At 45.1% G+C, this 12,573-nt stretch overlaps 1 protein-coding gene across 1 annotated transcript in view; it reads left to right on the top strand.

Annotated features, from left to right (window-relative positions):
* Positions 1-5,798: 5,798 nt before the first annotated feature.
* GRIP2 (glutamate receptor interacting protein 2) overlaps positions 5,799-12,573 on the top strand; it is a 371,385-nt gene continuing 364,610 nt past the window's right edge. Inside the window, exon 1 of the mRNA XM_053378049.1 lies at positions 5,799-6,460. Within this exon, the coding sequence (XP_053234024.1) occupies positions 6,406-6,460 (55 nt within the window). The 5' untranslated portion in view covers positions 5,799-6,405. The remainder of the gene's footprint in view (positions 6,461-12,573) is intronic.

Raw genomic sequence — 12,573 nt, 5'->3', positions numbered from 1 at the left:
CACAACATTTAGAGAGCACCATGTTGACTACTACTGGTGACAAAACAGGATGGGCCATCCCTGAGAACTTTACTCATAAAACACTGCTATCGCACCAACTGCAAATTGAAAAAGAGGGGTGGGACTTCCTGCAGGCCATTCTGTGTTTGAGAGTTGGTGGTGGTGCCTTCACCAACTCCTACTTCCTTCTCAAAGTGGCCATGGGATGCAACTATCTGGTAGCTCTGGACCAGGGTACCTGAAATACTGACTTCCCTTTCATTGCTCAGTACCAGCATTAGGATAAGCAAACAGAACCAGGTTACTCCTGCTACAACCTAATGCTGATTAGTTGGCAGAGGTGGGCCTTTTTGCTAGTGGTCCCCATTCTATGAAGTCTGCTCCCTGCGGAAATACAGGAGGCCCCAGCTTTACTGACATTCCATCAGCTTTTGATGATGCACATGTTTACACAAGCATTCTCTTGATCTCTAGCCTGAGCCTCTTGTTTTAATTACCATGTCAATTTAATGGGGTTGTGTTCTTGCATATTTTAATTACAGATGCATGCATTTGACTGGGATTGTTTTACTGTGTGTTGTAATTATGGATGTTTAAATTTTAATGTTTGTGTAATTGGCTTTTATACTTGTACACCACTTGGAAGCCTACCTGGGTACTGAGTGGTATATAAATTAATTAACAGCAACAAAAACAGCTACGGGATGAAAAATGTGCCAGCTGTCCAGTGGTTATGGGGAAAGTGTCTGCAGCAAAACTTGGCCAATCTGCTGCACACTTTTTGCTGGTATGAGAGTGAGAGTTTACTCTGTAACCTCATAAAGGTTATCTCTCGCTGCCGACAATGTAATCAATCCTACAATAGAGAGAGATCCATATTGAGACCTACCGGTCTGCTAATAAAGGCCTGGCAAAGTACAGGAAGATCTGCCAGTCACTGCTAAGAAATGTCGTCCTCCAGGAAATTAAAAAACCCTGCAAACTTTGTGTCATGCACGTCTCCTTTGTTATCCTTATGTTATGGCTCTGCTGAATACTGTGAAATCAGTGAGATATTTTTGAGGCCATAGGCATAGATTCTTAACTCTTTGTGAGCAGTCATTTAAAATGAAAAGAATAAACCCCTATAAAACTTTGACTGAGTTCTGCCACCTTATTCACACAAGAGTGAGCGAGTGTGTGTGTGTGTGTGTGTGTGTGTGTGTGTGTGTCATTGAGACTGGAGACAAAACTACTTTGCTCACCTGTGTACTTAGAAAGGCAACCAACTGCCAAATACACTCAGTGAAAAAAATATTTTATGATTCTTTATTCTTCCCACAACCATGTGTCTGTTTCCTTCTTTCAGCTTGGACCATGAAAACCAATGATGCGTGCTTTACTTCTGCCTACAGACAGCTTGACTTCAGGCTCCCAGTTATGGCTGGAAGATGTTTACTTGCTTAAAACTAAGTCAACCGTATCAGCCAAACTTTTGAAAAAAGGCCAGATCATGGAAGTTCTCCTTTGGTTCTAGGTCATCCTGTCTGAAAACAGACAAAAGCCAGATGATATAGAAAGGAATATTGGCATTTTTAGAGATCACACATAGTCTATGACCATTAAAAAATAGTGAATGGCATTACTGGTTCCATTGGTGCAATGAATCAAGTGCATATGGCTGTTAACTAGAAGGTTGGTGGTTCGAGCCCACCCAGGAGTCACTGTGGACAGGATTCCTGCTTCGCAAGGGGTTGGACTAGATGACCCTCTGGACCCCTCCCAATTCAATGATTCTATTAAGGAAAGAGTGAAACAAGCAAAGATGCTATCTTGTGATGTGCATATGGTCTTGATGGACCATAGCTGGAACACATGATGTGCAGCCAACAGGTGTGTGTGTGTTTAAACTTACTGGATTTTCTGTTGTTGTTGTTTTAAAAAATCCAGATTAAATGAGGCTGGCATTTTGATGCTGATGATGAACTTATTAAGTGCCCTGTTGGATCAGTCCAAAGGTCCATCTAGTCAAGCATTCTTTTTTCACAGAGACCAACCAGATTTCTGTGGGAAGCCCACAAGCAACACCTGAGTTCAACAGTGCTTTCCCCACTTGTGATTCCTAGCAACTGATATGGCAGAACCTTGGCATATGGCAGAACGTTGCCATTGTGGCTAGTAGCTATTAATTGATTTATTCTCCATTAAAATTGTCAAATCCTTTTTTAATGCTGTCAAGTTGGTGGTCATCACTACATCTTGTGATAATGACTTCTATCACAAGTCTATCACAAGCTCTCTTGATTTCCAGCATTCAGCTTCACTGAGTAACCCCAGGTTCTAGCTTTGTGAGGAAGAAAAACTTCTCTCCCCCCCACCCTGTGCATAATTTTAAATACCTCTGCCATGTCCCCTTATACTTGCCTTTTGTTTTAACTAAAAAGCACCTTTCTTCATAGGCAAGTTCCTCCACCCACTTGATCATTTTGGTTTATTTTCTGCACCTTTTCCAACTCTACTGTATTTTTTTGAGGTGAGGCAATCAGAACTGTGGTGGAAGCATAGATTTGTATAATGATATTGACAGTTTTCCCCCAGTCCCTTTCCTAATTATCCCAAGCACAAAATTTGCCTTTTTCACAGTGGGCTGACATCTTCATTGAGCTATTCACTACAACTCCTACATCTACTTCCTGGTCACTCACCTCCAGTTCAAACCCCCATCTGTGTATATGTGACATTAGGATTTTATTTTATTTTTGTCCCCATGGACATCACTTTATACTTTCTTCCACTGAGTAAGATGTGCCCATGAGGAAGATGGACATCACTCCCCCTTTGCTCCCTTGGCCATAGAAGGGATAACAAACAAATCAGGGGGGTAGGAAAGGGGTGGGGTGGGGGTCCGTCCCAGGTGCCATCATGGAGGGGTGTGTGACAAATTATCAAGGAACAATTACTGCCCTACTAGGGCAGTTCAAAAAAAAGTTTTTTAGAAAATGCCTTCTCCGAAGGTCTTATCTTACTACACTAGGGATTATATAGCTATATCTGAAATTTCATGCATATCAGTTAATATCTTGACCCTCCTCCACAAAAATAGCTGTTTACTTGGCTGTTTTCCTATGTCGTGAAGGCTGAAATTTCAATTCAGTGGAGCAGGGTCAAGATATAACTGATATGCATGAAATTTCAGATATAGCTATATAATCCCTAGTTTAGTAAGATAAGACCGTTGGAGCAGGCATTTATGTTTTAAAAGTTTTTTATGAACCACCCTACTGCCTTACCCTCCGCTGGGCTTCCTGGGTCCTGGAAAGTCGGCCTATGTCAAGACAATGAGACTAGCATCTCCACTCCTCCACATGCAGCTGCTGGGTGACCTTGGGCCAGTCACACTTCTTTGAAGTCTCTCAGCCCCACTCACCTCACAGAGTGTTTGTTGTGGGGAAGGAAGGGAAAGGAGTATGTTAGCCGCTTTGAGACTCCTGAAAGGGAGTGAAAGGCGGGATATCAAATCCAAACTCTTCTTCCTCTAGGCCGAGTAGATTAGGCCTTGCCTTGCCTTCGCCCCGCCCCTTGCACGCAGCCAATTTTTCTTGACTTTACTGCTGTGGTGTTTTTTTTGTTTTGGTAAACCACTTTGCAGGTTTTTTAAAATAAATTTTATTAAATAAATAAACAATAAATATAAATAAAATAACACAAGCCAAAACACAGTCAATCCTGTAGATTTAAGTATCTGTCCATAGTCGCCTACTTGTTATCAGAGACCCAGAATCCACATTCCTTTGTAAGAAAATATGAAATAAGGAAAAACCATTTTTGCAGGCCAAAAAAATTAAAAAAATCAATGTGTGTGTGGGGGGGGTGTGACAATAAATTTCCCGCACTGGGTACCACCTGACCTTCCTACGCCTCTGTGTATGATACAGTGTAGCAGCCTTGGAAAAACTGTGGTAACAAGTCAGGATGAATGCTTAATAAATAGGTCACATGAAAGTGAACCCTATGACTCTGAATCACACACCTACCTTGCAAATCAGTATCGCCATATATGTCGCCTTGCGCCTCTTCAAGTTTGTATCCCTCTTTGGCAAAAGTAGGCTGTCCATCCATTTATGCTGGTAATTTGGTCATTCTTCCCGCCACTTAAAGTAGCATCACCAAGAGCATAGACCACACACCTTTTCTATCCCATCATGCTCTCTTTCAAATAACCTTCCTTCAGCAATAAGGCATGTGCACCGACAGCAATGCAACAGATGTAGATTTAGGAGGCACGACCAGTTCGGCCGCACTGGGCACAGAGTCTTGGGGGGGGGGGACCACAGCTATGATACAGAGTGGAAGGTGAGAGGCAGGGGGTGCTGAATTTTGGTGTCACAGAGGGCGCCACTGAAATTTGAGACTCCAAACACACCTATTGACTGAGGCATTTGCTGGCTGCTGATGTGGGCCAACTGCCGTAACTTTTAAAGTTAATTTTTGTAGGGACTAGATCCAGATAGGTAGCTGTGTTGGTCTGACGCAGTCAAAAAATATATATATATATATATATATATATATATATATATATATATATATATATAAATATATATATATAAATTGTCCAGTAGCACCTTAGAGACCAACTAAGTTTGTTCTGGGTATAAGCTTTCGTGTGCATTCTTCAGGTAGGTATCTGAAGAAGTGTGCATGCACACGAAAGCCTATAACCAGAACAAACTTGGTCTCTAAGGTGGTACTGGACATTTTTTTTTTGTAGGGACTGTTACACTTTGCTAGATTTCTATTGTTGTCTTTGTAGTACCTCTAACCAGGGCTCTTTTCACCTCGGCCAGAACTCGCCACAACTCAGTTCTGGCACCCCTTAGGTGAGTGCCATTGCCATTGTAAGAGAGCATGGTTTATGGTGAGTCCTGGGACTTCTTTTTCTAGAAAAATATATAGCACCGCCTCTAACGGATTTTGTTTTAAACGGCCTTGAGATGGGTTTCCCTAAGAAGTGGCACATAGACATTGTAAATAAGTTTAAAAAGGGAAAAGAAAGTGGAAGTGTGTGTGTGTGTAGGGGGCGGTTGGCAGAGAAAGTGAGGTGTGTGCGCGCGCGCCAGACGCGTCTCGAGCTTCGCGCAGCTCGCCTGTGTGGGCTGTGGAAGAGCGGGCCTTCCGCCCCCTTCAAGGACCCGGCGTCGCTCGCACCTCCTCGGGGGGTGGAAGTGGAGGCGCAGGCAGCCGCCCAGCCATTAAGAAGCGCTCCCCTTCGACGTGTTGGCTAGCGCCGTTCCCCCGCGTGTCTCTTCCTTCTCCGTTGCAGAAGCGTACCCTACATACCCTCAACCCAAGCAGGGAAAGCGCGGGGGGTGGGGGCGCCGGCCTCCTTCCCGACAGCCGTGCTCGGGTGAGGCGCCCAGAGCTGGGAGGCAAGCAGCGCGCGTGGCTGCCCCACCATCCCTCCTCCCATGTGCTGCCTAGCGAGCCGGCAAGCGTCGCCTCTCGCCTCAGCTACTTTCCCTTCCTCCTTCTGGATCGCGGGGGTCGCCGGAGAGACTCCCGCCACGTGCGAGGAGCGGCGGCTGAGGCGAAAAAAAAGGTCGAAAGCGCGGGAAGGCGGCGGTGAGCGAACCAGGTGCCCGAGCTGCTGCTTCTCGCTGTCGCTGGAGGAGCCTTCTCCTCCCGCTCACCTGCGCCGAGAGAAGATGCCGGCCGAGCGCGAGCAGAGCCGGCGCGCGCGGCTGAAGCCTGAGCCGGCGGCCTGCACCCCCTCGGCCGGCGGCGCCTGCAGGGAATGAGACGCGAGCGCCGGGAAAGAAGGGAAGGCGCGCGCTAGAGACCTGGGCCGGCCAGGCGCTCGCGGAAGCCCAGAAGCCCGCGGCGGGATCCTCCCGGACGTCGAAAGATTGGACTGGAAGGCGAACTCCCCTCCTTTCCCTCCGCCTCCGCCTCCTCCTCCTCCCCTGGCTTCTCCTGTCACATAGTACGGTCCCCACACATTAAGAGCTGCGGCTGCCGTGGACGTACCTCAGTCACTCCAGGGCAGGCGGGAAAGGTTTCGGGGCGCCGCTAGTCCCGCGCACCTTCTGTATCTCGATCTATACACTGGGCCCTTCCACGCACTCGCCTCCTCGGCCGATTCCCCGCCCGCTCCCCTCCTTCCTGCCGGCCCCAAACCCAGATGGAGCACGCGGCGCGAATCAATGCCTAGCGTGGCCGAGCAGGCAGCCTGGCTCCCCCAGCGGCTCGCTGCCCGCGCTCGCCTCTCTCCGAGCCACAACACTTTCGGCGTGCTGTGCTGGGCGGGGGTGGCGTGGGGAACTCTCCGCTTAGCCTTATTCTACCCAGGAGGGGAAGCCTGCCGCCGCCGCCGCCGCCAACACCTTCGGGGCTTGTGCACAAGCGCGAGCAGGTTGACCCTGTGCCGGGATGCCGGGCTGGAGGAAGAACCTGACTCTGTGTCTGCAGAGGATGCAGGATGACGGTAAGGCTCGCTGGCTGGCTGCAGGAGCCCCTCTGGGGCAAACGCTACCGCCGGTGGGCATGCGCCTGCCGTTGGCTTGGGAAAGCGCCCGGGAGCTGCCTTCGCATTGGGTTTTTGTTTTTTTTTAGTCTGTTTCTCTTGTCCCTGGTGGGGGGCATGCTTGGAAATGCAAGCGGTCTTCTGAGGCCCCCTGCTGAAGCTCTTTATGTTATTATTGTTGTGCATTTATTATGTGCATAATGATTTTAAATAAAGTACAACGCTCTTTCAAAATGATTTATGTATCAGGAATGGAAGTCACCTTTGTAAACTGGGGGCGGGGAGGAGGTGGAGGGAATCCTCTTTGCAGCACAATCGGCAGCATCGTGAGCTTTGAATGCTCTTTCTTGGTCGGTGATGGGAAGAGGATTAGGCGAGCAGAATTGTTGAAGTGCCTGATGTGGTTTTACCCTCTTGTCAGAAAATGTGGGGGGCATATGTGGAGAGGTGTAGTTTGTGGAGGAATAGAGGCAAGGACCGAGAAAAAGATAAAAGCTTCATTGTTGATGTTTCAGCTGGCAGGGGTCTTTTTGGGCGGGGGGATGTAGACTAAGGTTCATGTGTGTGATTTTATGCTTGTCCTGTGAGATTTCCTGCTCTCCTGTTAGATCTCAGAGGTAGGGGATGAAGATGTTTGCAAGATCTGCAAGGGAGGGACAGTAAATGAGTGCTGCACCCGGAGCTCATAAAAGTTTGAGGAAATGTCCCACCAGGTGGCGGAACATGAAGGATATGGGAAATCTTGCACGTTTGCTGGTTTCGCTTCATGTGCCGAAAAAGAGGCTGAAAAACTGCACTCCTTGAAATCACCAGCCCCCCTTTTTTACTTAAGTAGCAAAGTCTCAACTGTGATAGACGTGGATTTCATCATGTGTATGTGTGTTTGTCTGATGGCGAGTTTATCTGCCTTTGCCGCATGCTTGATGTGACTTGAGAGTTCCTCCAACATGCATCCTTTTATGTGCCAACTTTGCCACTGAAAACATGGTAACTCCTAAGAGGGATTAAGAATTGTGGTTAGTCAACCATTTGCACACTTTCCAACTAGCAACAGATTAGGCAAATAACTTTCTGCTCTCCACACTGTATGCATTAGATAAGGTTTGTATAAGTAAATAAACCAATGGTTTCAGGAAGCCCCATTTTTCCTGTGGGTTTCCACCCCATAAGCCACTGGGTTACTGCCTATGTCTGAGCCACACATTATGATTAGTTATTAAATTTGTATACCAGCCTTCCATCTGAAGATCACAGACAGTTCACAACATAAAAATACAAAATGAGGACACAAATTAAATAATAAAACTAAAACAAACTAATAAAAACAAAACAAAAACAAACAGCCTAGCTAGCTCAGTTGGTTAGAGCGTGATGCTGATATCACTAAGGTTGCAGGTTTGATCCCCATATGGGACATCTGCATATTCCTGCCTTGCAGGGGGTTAGACTAGATGATCCTCAGTGTCCCTTCCAACTCTACAATTCTATGATTCAATAACCCCCCCTCCCACGAACACATTTATAAGGCCATACAATGTTACTCAGCCAGAGGCTGAGATGCTTTTGCCTGGTGCCTAAAGATATGTAATGAAGGTGCCAGGTGAGCCTCACTGGGGAGAGCATGCCACAAATGGGGAACCACCGCAGAAAAGGCCCGTTCTCATGTTGCCACCCTGTGGACCCCTCAAGGAGGCACACAAAGAAGCGCCTCAGATGATGGTGTCAGTGGGTGCCACAGCTTCTTCACTGCATTTTAAACACAGGAATTGAATACTTTCGAGAGAGAGATATATGCTGCTGAAATGCTTTTGATTGAAAGCATCCTATTTCACATTGGTATTTTAGCTATGTTCAACTTGTTTCTCTCGCTAAGATGCAACCAACCTATGTGCCATCTTCCACTGTGAGTTGGGCAGCAAGTCCAGTGACTTCAAGTTGTATACAGACATTGGCAGTTTTGAGCCATTTCCTGAACTCAAGTGTGGCATTAGTGGTCTTTGCTTGTGTTTTAGTTTAAGGTTTTCCTCCATGACTTTCCCAGCAAAGCAGCTTCCTTTTAATTTAATCTCTTTGTCCATCGATGAACAGTAAGTAGTTGGGCTATTGGTTGGCCATGTATTGTGCTTGCTACTCCAGTTTGCACAGGATGTGCCTAGAAGCCAAATAAATAATGACACAATTATTAAAGGATCTAAAATGGGCTGTAGACCTTTTCTTTAGCTGTTAGGAAATTGAATTGGAGGAGTAGGGGAGCAGATTATCTGGCATCTGGTAAAGAGCTGGCAGATGTTGCTTATTTTGACTTGCTGTCCATTGATTCCAGAACTTCGCAGGCTCAGAGGACGTGATCGGCATATTGGGAACATTGCATTGTTATACTTGATAGAACAAGCTCTTGCACTGCTTCCTGATATTGAAATTTTGATCTTGTGGTTCTATAGTGGCTACTGTCATGCAACCAGAATTAAATGAATTACAGAATGGCAAAAACAAGGCAGTTTCTACACTGTTCTTTTTATTTCTCCTAATAACATTGTCGTTTCCAAAGAGTGCTCTCCAGAGAAATAAGCCTAACCAATTATATGGTCATTTCCAATGCTTTAGCTGTGTATGAAAATTGGAAGAATTTCTTGCATAAGATATTCCTAGATCTGGGGGCCCCATAATGATTACCTAAAGTTAGAAGACAATATGAATTATGTGCTGAATCTCAGGAGAAGGGATTCCCTCTCATCTTTTGAAATTACATCCTTCTTTCTTCTTCACAAAAAAGCACTAAGCAATAATGTTTTTATATTACAGACTGAGACAGTGCCTTTCCACTGGGAAAACAAGAGATAGCCCATCAGTATTGCACTGAGAGTACATTGTTCAGCTAGGCTTCAGAAAAAACTTTCTGTGTCTTGTCCTGATATAATGGCATCACACACTTGCAACATAGCTTTGTTCAGATATTTCTTTTGAAAGCCCAGCTCTAAACACAGTCTTCTTAATGACTGTTTCCAATTTTCTTTGCTGCTGAGTATGTTACCTGTCTCTGCCTGTTGTCACTGTGTGATGGAGGAAAAAGATGGCATTCCTAGTTCAGCTATCCATGACTTGAAGCCATTAGACTAAAAAAAAACCCCAAAAACTTTTTGGTGAAGAGAAAGTGTGCATTATGCTATAAGTGAAGGTGGCTTACTGGGCTTATTTCTGTCTGCAGAGCATTCGTGTGTCAGTGGCATGTGTTTAAAGGAGTTAAATGTTCCAATTTCTGGTGGGATGCTTGAAGATGTCACCCTAGTGAAAACAGGGGGAACACCAATTTTGCAGATGTAAAGTCATCAATACATCACAATACTGTGCATACTTACTCAAAAGGAAGTCCCACTTAGTTCAGTGATACTTACTCCCAGGTAAATAGGATTGCAGCCTTGCAGCCTAACCTGTGTCTTTGCTAAGAAGTAAGTCTTGCTGTATTTAGTGCAGCCTTCTCACCTAGTAATTGTGTTTAGGGTTGCAGTGTTAGTGGTGTATGTTATATTATTTTATATGTTATATTATATTATATGAACCACAGTTTCTAGTTTCTGAAGTAAGTGTTTTGGAAACCTCAGTCTACTTAGGAAGCACACCATCTTGGTTACTGGAGAGTCTTGTGATCAATAACATTTAGTATATAGTCACTCTTCATTTTGGCGCATTACAAAGATGCTGCCCCTTTCTGGGAAAGATCCTTGAGAGGGTGGTTGCCAGCCAGATCCAGGTATTCTTGGAAGAGACAGATTTTCTAGATCCATTTCATTTTGGATTCAGGCCTGATTTTGGCACAGAAGCTGCTTTGGTTGTCCTGTGGTGGGAGAGACCTGGGGGTGCGTGTGATCCTTTTGATCCTCCTTGATTTCTCATTGGCTTTTGATACCATCAACCATGGTATCCTTCTGGAGCTGCTATCTGTATTGGGGGTACTGCATTGCAGTTATTCCACTCCTGATTGCATGTCTGACTCCAGAAGGTGGTTCTTGGGCATCAAGTAAAACCTTACATTTCCCCCAGGCAATTTATGGACAGAGTGTGCAGCTAAATCTTTCCACCATTCTTGGGAGGGACTGTTTTGAATTATAAAAACATTAATGTTTCATATAAATTTATTTGTCCCCCATTTCATTTACAGTATAATGTATTTGTGTTTATGTTTTTACAGGTTAAGTTGCTTTTATGTCAGTGATGGGTGGGGGTGCTGGGGTTGTAGACTCAATGCTTGTAGGTCATCATGGGGTAAGTTCATACATAGCATTCCATATCTATGGGATGATAGGGTGGCGGAATTTCCTATTACTTTATCACACCAAATTCCTTTGATAAATAAACTGTGATTTTTGGAAAGAGTGCCCAATTTGGTGCTCACTTTGTTATAGCAAAACTAAAGTGCTCACATACATTTACAAGGCCATTTTTGTGAGCATTCAATGGTTAAGTACTAACACAGCTTCTTCTCTGTACCCCAAAGCCCATGCTGTGGTTCCTGTTATTCCCTATCTAAACCACTTTGAGGAGGGTTAGGATAGCCTTACAAGGCATAATCGAAATGCACAGTGAAGCAATTTTGTTTTGAGAGGAGAGGTAAGAGTTGAGCAGCGTACTGGAGGTAGGGGTGTAGTTCAGGGGTTAAGCCTTACATGCTGAAGGTTCTGGGTTCAGTCTCTGGCATCTCCAAGTAGGATGAGGAGTGATTTCTGCCTGAAACCTTGGGGATTTGCTGCCAGCCAGCGTCAACAGTCATGAGCTAGATGGTCTGACTTGGTATAAGGCAGCTTCGTGTCTGTTGGCTGCTAGGCTGTGGTAGTTCTCAACAAGTGGCACACATGAAACATTTTGATGTCATGTTTTCATGTATAGCCACCTGCAGGAAAATCATCCAGGTGTCAGCCTGTCAGGGCAAAAGATTCCATGTCAACCAGCCAACAGTTTCTGCTGAGCAGCGTATCCTCAGGGCAGCTCCCATCCAATGTCCTCATGCCTGCCTGCCTGCCAGCCAGTGAATTGGGCTTCTTCCAGGTTCTCTCAGCCACTGCAATCACATGAGTGGACTTCTCTGCATTCACTTCACCTCAGAGATACTGTGTGATACTCGGCAATGGCACACAGCCCTTCCCTAACTCCTCCTGTGATGATGCTGAACAAATAGAAGTGTTAGGGGGAGCACAGATCCCTCAACTTTGTGAATAACTTTCTCTGCATGAATCAGCTTGGGAAGGGGGGTGGGTGGGCGGCGGAATTGTACCAAGTGAAAGCTGTTCTTTAAAGCAGAGATATTGTAGGATTAGGTTGCTGCTGCATTGTTCCTTTCTTTCAGCTGCGTCTATCCAGTTTATATGGTTCTGTGGTGGTTACCTAGGAAACAGCTGTAGGAGTGTACAATGGAATTTTATTGGCTGTGTCATTAGGCTGACTGTTAAGGTTGTGGGCAGAGGTTCCTGTTGGTAGGTCTGAGCAAGTGAATCCCTGATATTGTTTTGATTTGTAAGATGAAAGAATGTGGCTAGGTCTTTAATAAGCTATACCAATAACCCAGCTTTTCACTGTGTGATGCATGGCCTACCTTAAGCAACCAAACTGGGAGGGGGGCAGTATTTAAGTAGAAATAAAGTTGATGATGGATTGTTTTTTTGAAAAGGTTCTCACTTATATCCCATGTATGGTTCTAATATTTAACTGCTTTTCATCTGCGGTTCAGTTTTTTTTGAAATTTGATTACATACATAATTTCTTTAATTACACCCTTACTTGTGGGCATAATTTCAGTCATTTCTCCCTTACTACTTGTTTAATATGTTGTCTGTGAAAGAAGAACAATGACTTAATGCTGGCATTGATTTCACTTTTTAAAAATGCAATACTTTTTCAAAAGGCATTTGATAAGATGCTTGTGTTGAAGGTACTGGAGGAAAGGTAGATAAAAGTGCATGAGCAAAAAACAACAACCCATGGGCTGTATTGTATCCAAAGTTTAAATTCTGCTTGCACAACAGACTTCCCCTCCTGCCCCTCCCATTCTACCCCCTCTTTCCCCATTCACCTTCAAAATCTAC

Source organism: Podarcis raffonei, chromosome 2 (assembly GCF_027172205.1).
Source record: "Podarcis raffonei isolate rPodRaf1 chromosome 2, rPodRaf1.pri, whole genome shotgun sequence".
Lineage (NCBI taxonomy): Eukaryota > Metazoa > Chordata > Lepidosauria > Squamata > Lacertidae > Podarcis > Podarcis raffonei.
Note: the sequence above shows the minus strand (reverse complement) of the source record. Positions and strands in the feature narration are given on the sequence as shown.